This window comes from Urocitellus parryii, chromosome 13 (genome assembly GCF_045843805.1).
Source record: "Urocitellus parryii isolate mUroPar1 chromosome 13, mUroPar1.hap1, whole genome shotgun sequence".
NCBI classification, from domain to species: domain Eukaryota; kingdom Metazoa; phylum Chordata; class Mammalia; order Rodentia; family Sciuridae; genus Urocitellus; species Urocitellus parryii.
Window position 1 is genome coordinate 35,727,578 of NC_135543.1, and position 16,431 is coordinate 35,744,008.

The 16,431-nt window shown below is 40.4% G+C and overlaps 1 protein-coding gene across 1 annotated transcript in view; it reads right to left on the reverse strand.

The window, feature by feature from the left end:
- Mocos (molybdenum cofactor sulfurase) overlaps nt 1-16,431 on the reverse strand; it is a 48,218-nt gene that overhangs the window by 12,095 nt on the left and 19,692 nt on the right. The window contains exons 8-11 of the mRNA XM_026400053.2: nt 14,672-15,121; nt 12,840-13,002; nt 4,787-4,865; nt 2,441-2,565 (exon numbers count right to left, since the gene is read on the reverse strand). Coding sequence (XP_026255838.2) covers nt 2,441-2,565; nt 4,787-4,865; nt 12,840-13,002; nt 14,672-15,121 — 817 coding nt within the window. The remainder of the gene's footprint in view (nt 1-2,440; nt 2,566-4,786; nt 4,866-12,839; nt 13,003-14,671; nt 15,122-16,431) is intronic.

Here is a 16,431-nt window from a genome sequence, read left to right on the forward strand (position 1 = left end):
CAGCCTAGGAGGCTGAGGCAAGAGGATCACAAGTTCAAAGCCAGCCTCAGCAAAAGCGAGGCGCTAAGCAACTCAGGGAGACCCTGTCTCTAAATACAATACAAAATAGGGCTGGAGATGTGTCTCAGTGGTTAAGTGTCCCTGAGTTCAATCCCTGGTACTCACAACCCCACCAAAAAAAAAAAAAAAAGAAATAGGGCTGGGGATGTGGCTCAAGTGGTAGCGCACCCGCCTGGCATGCGCGAGGCACTGGGTTTGATCCTCAATACCACATAAAAATAAAATAAAGATATTGTGTTCATCTAAAACTAAAAACTAAATATTAAAAAAAAAGAAAAGAAATTTCTGCTCATTAAAAGACATATAAAAAAGAATACTCAGGAGATTCAAATTGCTATAGTATTAAGATTTCACTGGTTATGTTGAAAAAAGCCCCAAACAGCTTTTACCTTAAAATGATAATATTTACAGTGTTAGAAATCTCATCCTTTGCAACTATTTAAACTATTTTAAAAATTCAAAGGATGTAAAAATATACAAGAGGGGAATGTAGCTTTTAAAAAGTCTCCTAAGATGTACCGCATCCTTGAAGTACAGTCACAAGCTGACTCTCCATGGTCCTGCGCTGTGCAGGTGACAGGCTTGTGTCTGAACCCAACACCTTTGCCTCACCCAGACCCCAAACTCCCACTGAATCTCTGATTCCCAAGTCTCCTGCGCTGATGCTGCCCCCATGCCAAGCCAGAAGTATCTCTCTAACACAAGTGGGGTTATGAAATGCCCCCATTAAAAAATTCACTAATGAGTCCTGCAGCCACAAGATAAAGCACTGACCCCTCGGTGGCACACATTCCTTCTCTCCAGCTCTCCTGCTGCACTCCCCTGTCCACATCAGACCCTCCTAAACTCTACCACCTGCTCCCACTGCTCCAGAGCAACCTTCCCACCTCTGGAAAACCCCTGCTTCCTGTTAAAATGTAACTCAACACTCCTCTGAAGCCCTCTGGTTCATTTTAAGTGCAGAGGATTCCCCCACACCCCTGTGCCCTTCATGTGGACCTTCGTGACGTGACATCCTTTATGTTGTAGTGTGGCTGTCTACAGAGAAGTCATCTCACAGGACCAGGAACAAGGCCCCATACTCTCAGCCAGCCTCCCAGGACCCAGCCAAACCCAGCTCTGCAGCAGGAGCTTTGAATGATTGGAAATTAGAGATTTCACTGCTGCTCATTCTCCAGATAATTCATAAAAGAGGTACGGATCCTGAAAAATCCCAAACTTGCATTTCTTTTTCCCCTTTAATCATGTCTTGAAGTTTACCCACATCCAAATGCTACCAATTAATCTCGTCAATGAAATGAGCATGAAATTGTCCCTTCCCCATCACACAGCAAGTCAAATTCCTTCCAAAACTTTTAAAAGTCTAAATAGATTATACCCTTTGACTCCTCTCTACATCAGAAATTTTCAAGGTTTCATAGATTAACCTAGGAAGGCCCCTAGAACTGGTAATTGATCATTAATAGTCAAAATGCTGTTCATATTTACAAGCCAGTCTCTCTGGGAACAGGTCATTAAGCCAGCTCATCTCTAAATCAACTGGCAATGTAACTATGATCCATTCATTCATTCATCTGGCACTTACTGAGCAACTATTACATGCTAGGTTCTGCTCCAAGATACAGCACCAAAGGGAACAGACACCAATCCCTGTTCTCACAGAGTTTGCATTCTAGGAGAAGGAAAACAGAACGGAGAATAGTGAAAAGCACACAGGATGAACAAAATGGGAAAATCCCATTTACAAAATCTAACAGGGAAGGCCACTGAGGAGGTTCAAGCACAGACTGCAATTCTGCAGGGGGTGGGCTGCCAGGGTTCCCTGACATTTAAGTGACACCTGAAAAGGATCTTTTCTGCACACAAGGACCAGTGGACTTTCCAAGAACTTTCTTCTGTACTGTTTCACTTCATTATAACAATGGCTCACAGTGGGGGAAATTTCAAAATGCTTAAAAGTTGAGTGGTTAAGATTTACAGAAGCCGAGGCACCAGGGGGGTTCTAGGATTTGTCAAGGTTTCATGTCTCTTTGGTGACATAACTAAAAACCCAGTTTTCTTTGTTTCCAGATCTGGTCTGAGGACACAGCAAGCCACAACTGAATTGTGCTTCTAAGCATATGGGACGGGGGCTGAAGGCTTGAGCAGGGATCGGGAAATTGGTGCTAAGCCCTCTTTGACCTCCTTGGGGGATCATGGCATCCACTCTTCCACTGATCTGGGGTCACCACAGCAGCTTTCTGCTAAGGGGGGACCACCCCCTGCTTTCTGCATGTGTGAAAGTGGCCCTATAAATCCATTTCATCAGCTGATTTTGACACGTGCAGAGTAAGCCAGAAGAAAGGGTCTGTTCTCTAAGAATCCATCCAAAATGTAATACCTTTTCCAAGTTTCTTCTTTGCATTTCGCTGGAAGCTTGAACTTTGTTTGATTAAGTGACATGGACGGCCAAAAAACTTTGACAACCAGCTTGCAACTTTTTCTCCACAGTCGTAAGTGTTTACTCTGGCAAGAAAAAAAAAAAAGTAAAGAAAAAGATGAACTTTTATATAGTCAGATTAAAAATAGAATATTGCACAAACCCCTAAGGAGACGACATCCTGAAGTAGCAGGTGGCAAGAGAGCAGGAAACCTCTTTGCTGCTCTCTCTCCTGTGCTTTGAAACCCAAGTCCATGTTCCTTATTTGAGTACCAATGTTCCAACGGTAAATACATCTAACCTTTAGTTATCCAAAAAGCTTTATTAACCAAAACACTGCATTCCTCACAATGCAGCCAAGCGAAATGTACGATCAGGAATGAGCCTGATAAATAACTGAGCATGTTCTTAGATGGCTAGATTTCTATCAGAAGATTTGCTGTAGCAACATGTAAAAAAAAAAAAATGTTTGCCCCCAAATCATTGCCCTAACTGAAAATGCACTAGAATGAATGTCTACATTGGCCAAAATAGTTAAGTTGGTGCAAGTGGCAGGAAGAAAAGGCAGAGCTGCTCCACTCCTCAGCCTCCAGGGTGGAGACTGGGCCCAAGATGCTAAACTGTACTGACAGACATCTCACAAGCTCCCTCAAGCACTTTTCCTGGGGGTGTGGCCCCTCAGAGTCCCTCACCCAGGAGCACCAATGACTTGAATCTTATTTGAATGTAACTTTAGTATCTAACATATTACATCATGATTTGTATGATTGTGTATGTTCATAGCAGTGCAGATAGAAATGTAATCTGGTTTGATATCCATGCAGTATCACCACCTACTAGACCTACCCACTATCAAGTTCCTTGTGCTAGCTAGTAGGTAATTAACATTTGAAAACTTTTCATTATTTACTGAACTGTTACATAGTCAGCTGTTATTGTGGGGGCAGGCGTAGAATTGGTTGGTATTAGATGGCATAGGTTTTCCATAAGATTGGAAAGCTATTTCACATTTTCAATTAAGATCACAAGGGGTACAGACATTTGAAGTACTCAGTAAAGAGATTTATAAACAAACATGTACCATCAAGAAACAAAAAAGAGGGCTGGGGTGTGGCTCAGTGGTAGAGCGCTTGCCTAGCATGTGTGAGGCACTAAGTTTGATCCTCAGCACCACATAAAAATAAAATGAAAGGTATTATGTCCATCTTCAACTAAAAAAAATTTTTAAAGAAAAGAAATAAAAAAGAAGTGCTGTCACATTGAATCCCACTCTCCATTTCCTAGACTTTAGCAGATGATTTATCATCAACAACCCAGATTAAGTAATACTTCACAATTATATGGTATATATATGAGTCACCACCTGAACACTCTACTTTAGAAACCTGGGGACATCCTGACACCCCCCTTTGCCCTCAGCCTTCTCACCCAACCCATCAGCTAGTCCAGGTTATGGTGCTTCTGTTTGTAGAATATCTCTGATGCCTACCTGATTTTCTCTCTGACCCTCGTCCTCCCCCTCATCTTACCTGTGTTGCTAGCATAGGTGCTCAGCTGGCCTTCCTGCCTACACCTCTCTCTCTTCTACCTATTCTCCGCCCACCAGTCAGTCTTTGCAAAATGTGAGCCAAGCTGCTTCCCTCCCCATCAGATTGCTCTGGACTATTGCAGTCGCCTCCAAACTATTCAGGCCCTCTACCTAGCAGTGATCCACGCTCTGCAGGGAGAACACAGGCATTCTAGTGGGAGAAACTCAAAACAAATAAACACACACAATATGTGGGAAACAATAAATGAGAAGGACACAAATACAGCAGGGCAAATGGAGAGGTGGAGCCAACTTCTGTGGGTGGTCAGGTGTTCATCTGAGAAGGAGACTTTGGAGCAGAGCCCTGAGGGAGGGAGAGAATGAGCCCTGTAGAGTTCTAAGCAGTGGAAGAACATTCCAAACAGAAGGGACAGCGAGCACAAAGACTTGATAAAGGAGCATGATTGGTAGGTGTGAAGAATACCATGGAGGGGCTGGGATTGTGGCTCAGCGATAGAGCACTCGCCTAGCACAGGTGGAACTCAGGTTCGATCCTCAGCACCACATAAAAATAAAAGGCATTGTGTTGTGTCCATCTACACCTAAAAAATAAATATTTTTTTAAAAAGAATACCATGGAGCCCATGTGATCAGTGTGCAGCATGCAGCAGAGTGGATGGAGGGTGTGGCCAACGAGGGGCTCCCCAGGGCAATGCCCTCGTCCCCCTCCGTGCCACTCTGCCAACACAGCCAGGATTTTACCTGCTTCAGAGTCTCACCTGTCAGCACAGACCTTGCTCTGGCAAATCTGAGCCTGTTCACTGTCTTCCTCAAGAGGCACCTCTATAGGTTCCATCCCTAGTGAACAAAGATGAAGACAAATTTATCATTACATACAAAGAACAGCTATGCCAGAAAAGCCCGTTGCCCTGAAATACACAGGAATTTCAATGACACTGGAATTTGGTTGCATCAAGAAAGGGTCTGGGTCCTGGAAATCTTTTAATAGCACAAAGATTTTCTTCAGCATTATCAATGTCATCAACAGCATGTGCTTTAAGCAATTTTCTCATGAAAGATTCTATGTTGGGACAACTGCAACCATAATCTGTAAATTACTTTGAAAGATTTCTCTATTCCATTTTATCCCACAGCCTATGATCATTGTTCTCTAAGCCACCTTAAATTCTTTGTTTTTTCAATATTTTTAAAATAGCTTTTAATTGTTGATGGACTTTTATTTTATTTATTTGTGTGCGGTGCTGAGAATCGTACCCAGTGCCTCACACAAGCTAGGCATGCACTCTTCCACTGAGCTACAACCCCAGCCCTAAGGTACATTAAATTCTTTAGAAATAAGCAGTCAGGCATGAAGTTGCTTTCTATAAAGACATCAGCATTAGAGTGACAAAATTCTCAATTCCTAGGAATCAGCAACAAATTGTATCCTTGCATCAATCATCATTATTGCAAAAAAAAAAACTAATAATGATAATAATAAAACTTACTATGTCAGCAGGGTTGGAAAGCTATACTTTTTTCTTTATAAAAGAGTGTGTAACATACATTCATTGGAAAAATAATAATAATTAACATGTTAATATCCTGGGTACCTGAACTTGAACAAAAAGGGTCCAATAAGAAAACATTATATAACAGTCTCAGTGATAAAAATAGATACAAAAATATGAAACCCAGGAATGTATTTAAAAATTACTGCCAATAACTGGGGATGTAGCTCCATGGTATAGAAGTTGCCTAACATGCATAAGACCCTGGGTTCAATCCTTAGTACCACAAGAAAAGAAAAAAAAAATTACTGCCAAGTAGTATTTTTCTTTCTCAGGATATCAGGGATACTCAATATAAAAAATCTACAAATGTAAAATATCTCATTAATAGACTATGGGAGAAAAATAGGATAACCAACAGATTATCTTCCTGTGAATGGACAATTAATCTTGATAAAAGTTTTATAGAATAAGAACTACTTTAGCCTGAAAAAAAATCTTTTAAAACTCCAAAGTAAACATCATTCTTATTTTTGAAATGTTGGAAACATTCCATTCAAGTCAGTCCCACTACTGCTCCATTCAACATTACCAAAGAAAGCTTAGAAAAAATGTGCTCATGTAAGAAAAATAGAAATAAAAATTGGAAAGGAATATAACAAAACCACAATTATTAGAAGAAACAGGAAATCAGAAATTAAATAAAAGACTTCTTTACCCTGGGAAAACATTGAAGCCAGCAGAGAGATTTGCTACACCTACTTCCCAGAGACGCTGTTCCTAATGCAACGCCATATAATTAGGAAAAGAACCCCCTATCTCTCAGCTTCACCTAGGAGAAGGAAAGGGTTGGTTTACATAGTCAGTACCCAACTTTTCCAAAGGAGCTCCCCAGAGGATTGGCTTCTGCCTTCACATCTTGAGGCTTGGAGCTATGCATGAGTTTGACATAGCTAAGCCACCAAGGGGAGAAGGGAGGTAGAAGTGTGAGCGGGAAGATGCCATTGATCCTCCCCTATTCTCAGAGCAAACAGACAAAATCCACAGCTGCCAGCTTCTGTTAAGGGACAGAAAGAGTTAGTAGTGACCCTGAATCTCTAGCTGGGCTCATTGGTGAGGGTCTTCTCCCATATGAGGCTTGTCCATGAAGACCGTGAGAGGTTTCTTCTTTGTCTAATACACAGACACCAACATAGAGAGCTGAGGAAAATGAAAAATCAGGAGAAGATGTTCCAAACAAAGGAATAAGAGAAATTTCCAGAAACGGGCCCTAATGAAATGGAGCTATATGATTTACCTGATAAAGAATATTTCTCAAACCTTATAAAAAGATACCAAGATAAAGAGAGAAATTCATGGGCTCGGGTTGTGGCTCAGTGGTAGAGCACTTGCCTTGCACATGTGAGGCACTGGGTTCAATCCTCAGCACCACATATAAATAAATAAAGGTATTGTGTATCCATCTACAAGAGAGAAAGAGAAAGAAAGAGAGAGAGAGAGAGAGAGAGAGAGAGAGAGAGAGAGAGAGAGAGAGAGAACACAATCCATGAACAAAGTGAATATATTAACAAAGAGGTAAAAAAATTAAAAAGTACCAGACCAAAATTATAGAGCTAAAGAACAAAGTAACTGAACTAAAAAATTTCAACTGCAAACTAGATAAGCAAAAGAATGGATGAGTAAACCTAAGCATGTGTCCTGGAAAAAAATTGATTCAGAGGAGGAAAAAAGAAAGAAAAAATTAAGGGAATTATGAGACATCATCAAGTAGTCCAGTATACCCATTATGGGAGTCCAAAGAGAAGAAAAGAACAAAAAGTTTATTCAAAGATATAATGGCTGAAACCTTCCCAAATATAGGGAAGCAAATGGACATCTAGATCTGAGAAGCTCCCAAAACACTAAATAAAATTTACCTAAAGACATGCACACTATGACACAAATAATCAAATTGTCAAAAATTGGCCAGGTGTGGTAGTGCACACCTGTAATCCCAAAGGCTCAGGAGACTGAGGCAGGAGGAGCACAAATTAAAAAACAACTTCATCAACTTAAAGAGGCCCTAAGCAATTTAGGAATACCCTGCCTTAAAATTAAGAATAAAATAAAAAGGGCTGGGGATATAGGTCAGTGGTTTAGTGCCCTTGGATTCAATCCCTGGTACAAAAAAAAATTAAGTAAAAAATCAAATACTTTTGAAAGAATTGTAAAGTTCTGGACTTGTATCCAGAACATATAGTCTCGCATGTCAATAATAAAAAGGACAAATCATCCACTTTAAAACAGGCAAAAAAAAAAAATCGAAGCTGTTCTTCTGAAAAAGATATACAAATGGACAATAATTTAGGAAACAATATAATAACCACCAAGTGATGAGTGGATATGGCACACCATACAATGGGACATTATTCCACAATAAAAATGAAGTACTCATCATGCTACAACATGAATGGCTCTGGAAAACACTATGCCAAGTGAACAAGCTGATCACATATTGTATGATTCAATCCATGTGAAATATTTACAATGTGAAAATCCATAGAAACAGAAAGTAGATTAGTGGTTGCCAAAGACTGGGAATGAGCCTGGGAATGGGAAATGACTGCAAATGGGCATGGAGTTTCTTCTTGGGATTGATGAAAATGTTCTAAAATTGGTTGTGGTGAAAGTTTTTTGCAGCCTTGAGAGTACACTAAAGAAAACACTGACTGTAAACTTTATTAAATAGATGAATTTCAAGGTATGTTAAGTAAATAGCAACAAAGTTAGAAAAAATAAAAGGATAGAAAATGATATACCAGGCCAACAAATCAAGAGACAGCTGGGGTCACTTGTAATATCAGATAGATAATTTCATACTTCACAGTTTGGAACAAGGAAGATTACCATGTACAAAGAGGGAGATTACTTAAACAGGAACAATCCACCAAGAAGATATAATACTGAGTAAAGCAAAACTAACAGAAATATTCAGGAAAATTAGACAAAGCCATAATTACACTCCTCTAAGTTATGAAATAGAGCTAATAGGAGAAAAATCAGCAACTACGTAGAAACACTGGACAATACCATCAACCAACTGGATCTAATTGACATTTATAGAAAATTCCACCCAATAACAGCAGAACACACATGAGATGTTCATAGAAATAGAAGATATCCTGGATAATAGACCAAACCTTTACAAACTTTAATGAATTAAAATCATACAGAGTATGTTTCTCTTTTGGAGAGTTTAATGGAATTCAAATCAATAATAGATAAGAAGAAAATCTCCAAACATTTAGAACTTAAACAACACTTCTAGGTAATTCATGGGTCAAAAGGATGTAAAGGGCATACATAATACCCCCAAAAGATACTTGACATCATTAGACATAAGTAAATGAAAACTAAACCATGAAGTAATACTATTCCACTTTCATTAAAATGAACTACCGTTTGACCCAGTTAACACATGCCTCGGTATATACACAAAAGACTTAAAATCAGCATACTACAGTGACACAGTCACATCAATGTTGATAGCAGATCAATTCACAATAGCTAAGCTATGGAACCAACTTAGGTGACCTATATATGTAATGGAATATCACTCAGCCATAAAAAATAATGACTCTGTGACATTGGCTGGAAAATGGATGGATCTAGAGACTACCATGCTAAGTGAAATAAGCCAATCCCCCCGCCAACAAACAAAGGTCAAATGTACTCTCTGACATATGGATGCGAACACACAAGAGGGGTAGGGGAAAAATAAAAGTTCAGTAGATTAGACAAAAGAAAATGAAGGGAAGAGGGGGGACAGGAAATTGGAAAGACAGTGGAATAAATCTGACTTCACTTTCCTCTGTACATACATAAATGCACCATAGTGAATCTCCACATCATGTGCCTCCATAAGACTGGGATCCTAATTAGAATGAGAATGTACTCCATGTTTGTATAAATATGTCAAAATACACTCTACTGTCATGTATAACTAAAAAGAACAAATTTTAAAAATAAAAATAAATGTTTAAAAATTAAAAAAAAATATTCGGACAATCCCAATTTTGCTGGGAATGCAAGATGATACAACTTTAAGAAATAGTTGGGCAGTTTCTTTTCAAGATAAACATATTCTTGCTGTATTACTCAGCAACTCACTCCTAGTTATTTTTTTTAGAGAAATAAAAACTTCTTATTACCCAAATATCTGCACATGAATGTTCACATTGGTTCTATTCATAATTGCTCAAAACTGGACAGTACTATCTCCAATGGCTCCAGGGGAGGGGAAAATGAACCACATCTCCTATTTCTATAATCCTGTGTCCAACAGCCAGAGTCAAGGGCAACACAATATGTGGCTTATGTGTGGCACAATGCCAAGTTTCCAGGAAGCTGGTGGCCAGCCACAAGCCCCCAGGGCTGGTCAGTCCATTGGTGTTTGCAGACCTGGTTGGAGGCTATTTGTACATAATGGCTTATGCATACTGAGATGTCTCAGGAAGGGTACCCAAGACACTGGAGACAGAGGTTGGAACAAAAGAAACTCAATTTTTAAATAAAATACCATTTTTCTACTCAAAAATAGTGAACAAGCAAAAATAAAAATAATTACTTAAAACTGGAAACAATTCAAATATTCTTCAATGAATAAATGGATAAATACACTCTGCTACTTCCATGCCTTGGAATACTACTCTGCAATCAAGAAGAATGAACTACTATTGGGCTGGGGATGTGGCTCAAGCGGTAGCGCGCTCGCCTGGCATGCATGCCGCCCGGGTTCGATCCTCAGCACCACATACCAACAAAGATGTTGTCTCCGCTGAAAACTAAAAAATAAATATTAAAAAATTCTCTCTCTCTCTCTCTCTCTCTCTCTCTCTCTCTCTCTCTCTCTCTCTAAAAAAAATACATTTAAAGAAAAGAAGAAGAAGAAGAATGAACTACTGTTACATTCAGTAACTGGGATGGATTTCAAAGGCATCATGCTGAGTGAAAGAAGGTAACTTGGAAAGATCACATACTGTATGATTCTCTGGATAGAACATTCTCAAAAAGATAAAACTACAGGGATAGAGAACAGATCACTGGTTGCCAGGTGTTAAGAGCAGGAAAGGGGAGACTACAGAGAACTAGCATAAGGGAATTCTTTGGAGGTGATGGAGTTGTTCTGTATGTGGATTATGGAGTTGGCTGCATGCATATGGGAGAACAGAAGGCCAAGAGTTGTCCACCACTTTGGAAGAATGAGCTCACCAGACTTCTTCTGTAACTCTAGTAATATTGACCTATTGGCTCAAGGGGAAAAAAAAAACCCTGGAACAGAAGAACATACAGCCAAGAAAACAATCATACATATATAACAATGTAGGGCTGCAGTGGTAGCTCAGTGGTACAGCACTTGCCTAGCATGTGTAAGGCACTGGGTTTGATCCTCAGCACTATGTAAAAATAAATAAAATTTTAAATATATGTGTGTGTGTGTGTATATATACATGTGTAAGGCACTGGGTTTGATCCTCAGCACTATGTAAAAATAAATAAAATTTTAAATATATGTGTGTGTGTGTATATATATATATATATATATATATATATATATATATATATGTAATATCACAAAAGATCAGTTACAAGTTAGGAGAGAAATTTTAATACTCTGTAAATGTTAGGTAGGGTGAGGAAGGAGGAGGAAAAAGACCCAGGAGAGGTACATAGAATAATTCAGCTCTACAGAATGGAGATTCCTCAAAAAACTTGTATTTTGACCCAGCTATTCTTCTCCTGTTTATACCCAAAGAACTTAAATCCGCATACTACAGTGACACAGGCACATCAATGTTGATAGCAGCTCAATTCACAATAGCTAAGCTGTGGAACCAACCTGGGTGCCCTTGAACAGATGAACAAATAAAGAAAATGTGGTATATTTACACAATGGAATATTACTCAACCATAAAAAAATGACTTTATGACATTTGCTGGAAAATGAATGGACCTGGAGACTACCATGCTAAGTGAAATAAGCCAATTCCAAAAACCAAAAGTCAAATATTCTCTCTGATATGCAGATGCTAACACACAACAGGGGGAGGAGAAGGGAAGAATAGAAGTTCAGTGGATTAGACAAAGGGGAATGAAGGGAAGGGAGAAGGGATGGGAATAGGAAAGACAGTGGAATAAATCAGACATAACTTTCTTATATATGTGTATGAATTGACCATAGTGAAACTCCACATCATGTACAACCACAAGAATGGGATCCTAATTAGGATATACTATACTCCATGTATGTACAATATGTCAGAATACACTCTATTGTCATGCATATCTAAAAAGAACAAATAAAAAATTCAACTTTATTTGCTATATTTATTATTATTATTATTTATTTTTTTAAAGAAGGAAAGAAAGATCTGAAGGAAATGTGACCAAGAGTTAAGATTTTTTAGAAGTGGATGATATAATTGTCTATTGTGTTATTCTCCTCTGCTGTCCAACACTGTAACCACTATACACTTTTAACTACTTAAATTAATTGAATTAAATTAGTTGAATAAAATTTAAAAGTCAGTTCCAGTGTCCCACTAGCCACCTGTGACTGATTGTTAACAATTGGATTAAATAGTGAACATTCCCATCATCACAGAAAGTTATGAACAGAGCTGGTCTATAAATTTCTATATGTTAGTTCACAATAAAAATTAGTACTGGGGGCACAGCTCAATGGTAGAGCACTTGCTGAGCATACACAAAACCCTGGATTGAAGTCCCAGCACCACACACTGAAAACGGAAGAGTTTGATTCTCAGCATTGCATATAAATTAATAAAAAAAAATAAAGGTCTATCAACAAGTAAAAAAAAATTTAAAGAATATAGGTAAAAAGGTCATCATATAATTTCAAAGTTTATACCTAGTTACTTACTGATTGAATGGTCAGGTTGTCACCTCTCCCGAGAAATTTACCAAAACAAAAGGAAATTTTGCAGGGTACCATTTCACTTAGTCTAGAATAATTTTAATATGTAATAAAAGAAAAGCCATTCCAACTTTGGATTGGGTAAAGGGGAGGGTGGAGGGGGTTATGACGGTGGAATGAGATGAACATCATTACCCTAGGTACATGTATGATTGCACAAATGGTGCCTCTCTGCACCGTGTACAATCAGAGAATTGAAATGTTGCGCTCCATTTGTGTACAATGAATTGAGATGCATTCTGCTGTCATGTACAACTAAGTAGAAAAAAAAAATTTTAAAAAAAGCCATTCTATTCCCATCACACGAGTAAGAAAGCCGCCCTGTGGGAAGGAGCCCTTTCAGACCTTGTGCTTTGATGACCATGATCCTTTGCTGCAGGTTGATGAAGGGCTGGATCAGGCAGAGGCGGGGCTCCTGCTTCTGACTCAGGCAAATGCCGTTGTGATTCACCACCATCCAGCTCCGGTCATACAGCAGCCCGTGGTTGCCTACAGGCCACTTGGTCACCTAAACAAAAGGTAGGAGTATTTTAGACCAGGGCAAAACTGATCTTCACATTATTGAACAGGGGCTGCACAAATCCAGATGGACTTCAGCACATATTCTCAAAGGAAGAAAGAGAGGAGGAGGAGAAAGTGGAGGAAGAGAACAAGGCAAATGGAGGCAGCAAGGAGCCAGATTCCCTTCAGAATACAAATCATACCTACTGCCCAGATCTTGGTGTCTAATACTATTCTCCAACAGAGAACCGGGTGAAGAAATGGTCATTCTAGGAGTAGGTCAGGTCAGTTTGGAGGAATGAGATGTTAAGACTCATTCTGTAATTCTAGTCTTATAGGCCTATTGGTTCATGAAAAAATAAATTTCTACTGAGTCTCCATATCCTGGGACACCAATACCTGCCTGGTGGCCATCTTTTTGCTTATCCTAGAGAACAAAACTCATCTATGAAAACAGATCTCTCATTGGTAAGGGGAACACAGAGTCCTCACCTGCGTTCATTCAGGAAGAAGTGGATTTGCTGGTTTATGATCTCAGCCTGGAGGCCAGGCCCTTAATAGGACCAATCTGAAACACAGGCCAACAAACAGCCCTGACCTTGGTATGTCAAATGAGGAGCCAGAGAGCCTGTCATCCCAGAGGCTTAGGAATATTTGCCTGGAACTTGGGACACACGTGGAGATTATAGAAAGAGAGCCTCAGGTTGGCCATACCAGGAGAAATGGCTTCTTGGAAACCAGGACTAGTTGCCAGACAAGGGAAGACTCCTGTCCCCCAGGTGCAAAGAGGGCCCAGCCAATATGTTTGCAGATATAATGTATGTTGTCCTTCAATATCTGTGGGGGATTGGTTCCATGACTCCCCCACATAGACACAAAATCTGTGGACGCTCGAATCCCTGGTATTAGTGGGAGAGTATTTGCAGATAACCTGCACACATTCTCCCATGCACTTTCCCACTCTAGGTTATTGATACTACCTAGCACAACATAGTTGTTATGTGGTGTTGTTTAGGGAATGATGACAAGGAAAAAGAAAGTCTGTATATGCTAAAGACAGATGCATTTAAAAGAATTTGTTTTGATTTGCAGTTGATTGAATCAACAGATGCAGCACCATAGATAGATACAGAAGGCTGGTACAGTTTTCCTGTAGGAAGCTCTGAGCAGAACAAATCTCAGAGCATGGACCCAAAGATCAGCAGACCCATGTTCAAATCCTTGCTCTGTCATTTGTTTACAGGTGACCTGAACAGAGTGCTGAACCTTAATCCATTCATGAACGACATCTATGAAATAGGGATAATGTCACCCTTCACCTTGTGTGGCTGCTTTAAGGATCAAATAAAATGAAGCATGTTAAGTGCTTCAGCAAGGAGCTAGCACGTACATTCAAGGAAAGTGACAGCTATAATGACTAACAGGTGTGTGCCACTCAAAAACAGGGTCATCCCAGGGTCCCCATGGGCAGAATCGTGTTCAGAAGTCAGCCTGTATGTAGAGAGGCAGAATGAGAATGAGAACAGCTTTTCATACGACAACTCTGACATAGTACTTTGATTTCTGCATGCTTTTCTTCACCTGCTACATCTTTTCTTCAATTTATCCCCCTCAAAAAAAAATCCCACAGAGGAAGCAAAGAGAAGCAGTTTCTGTGCTGCAGTGAAAGCTCTTACCTCAAAGGCAGCACAGGATTTGATGGGGTAGAGGTAAAGGTTGGTGACAACGCGTGGCCCATGGTCCCCATGCAGGGCACCTGCAGCTTTTTCCAAAGACAGCTGCTGGCTTCTGGTGGCCTCACTTTGTGGTGGATGCAAACAGATGGCATTGGAACCTGGATGAGAGTCAGGGCAAACCCCAGAGCCTGTGCCGATGTCATTCTGAGGCAGGACATGTCTGTCTGTGACAGCAGGCATGTCCTGGGCCTTGCCCTCTGCTGATGGGACTCCAGCTTCCCTGGGACCAGCCGGAAGCTGATCACTTGGTGAGCGCAGGCGGGTAGCTATGATGAACCTGAGAAAGGCCTGGGCATCCTCAAGTGTAGACATGTATCCAAATGAAACCCTCACAGATCCTGTAGGCTGCCCATCTACGAGGTCGACGTCGTCTCCACAGACATGACCAGCCTGGAGAACAAGGGAGGTAAATCAGCCAGAGGGACTCACGCCTTCTGGATCAATTGGAAACAGTTTTGTAAAACAAATTTTGTCAATTTTAAAATTAACCCAGGAAAACAGACCTACTACACCAACATGCGCTGCATGTATGAGACACGGGGTTCAGCTCTGAATGCTCAGGGGCCAGCTTCCTGGACCCCATTTTGTTTAGCTGTGAACCAATACCCATCTCCAAAGGCCGTGAAAGAGCTTAGCAGAAATACCTCTTGTAAAGTGTTGAACCCAGAGCTGGCACAGTGCTGGCCACAGAGGGGTCAAAGAACAGACCAGAGTTTCACAAGCCCTGAGGGTTGGCTTCCCGTAAAACCAAGGCTGAAGCAAAAGAAATACCTGCTGGCCCGCCCCTCGGTCCCTATGAGAACCAAAGAAAAGCCTACATCCCTGAGAGATGACCCTTGACATGAACGAAAGACAGAGATGCTGTCCCTAAATGACCAACTGGAAGCCACTGTGTAGGCCCAAGTCAACCTGAATGTCCCCTCTGGGAGGGAGGAAAGAAGCAGAAAGATGTCCGTCTCTAAGCCCGGCTGCCTGGTACTGGTCACTGGTCAATGTAGCATACAAGGCTCTGCACCTCCCCAGTGCTAATTCCAGTCCAGTCAGCCAAAGAGATGGGACTATGCCGTTCCACACAATCAAATGTTGCATCTAGAACTGCACTTATTCTAAGCCTCTCTCTCCCTCTCTCCCCACCCCACCCTCTTTCTCTCCATCTCTTTCCCTATCACTCCTTTTAAATAAAATCCAATTTGTGGTTAGTCGGAATCTAGTACAAACAAATTCAGGCAGCAATCAAAAGAAATTCAAAATTAGAAACCTCCAAAATAAATAAGGGCTCTTTGCCACTCAAACAATTCTATTATGAAATGGTTCAAAACAGACTGCACCCTGAAGTGGAAAACCTTGGCCCAGGAGAGAAGGGAAGGTAGGGATTCTGAGAAACAAAGAATCTCTAGAGCCAGGGAAGAGTTCACGATTTGCAGAGAGGCTCACTCTAGCTAGGGGACTGTCCCCAAGGAACGCTGAACTAGTGAAGGGTGTGTCCTTGCACATGCCTCCTTAACAGCTCTCTCTGCCTTTAAATTTCTGCCCTCAAAGTAAAAAGTGAATCAGAAACTACTGCCATCAAGATAATATCTTTCATTTTTCTACTCATTCACCTCCTTTTCCTTTGTATAGTCTCAGAATAGGTCCCCAAGAAATCAAGCCAAAGAACTAGCCCCACCAGACACATGACCAATCCAAAAAAAAAAAAAAAG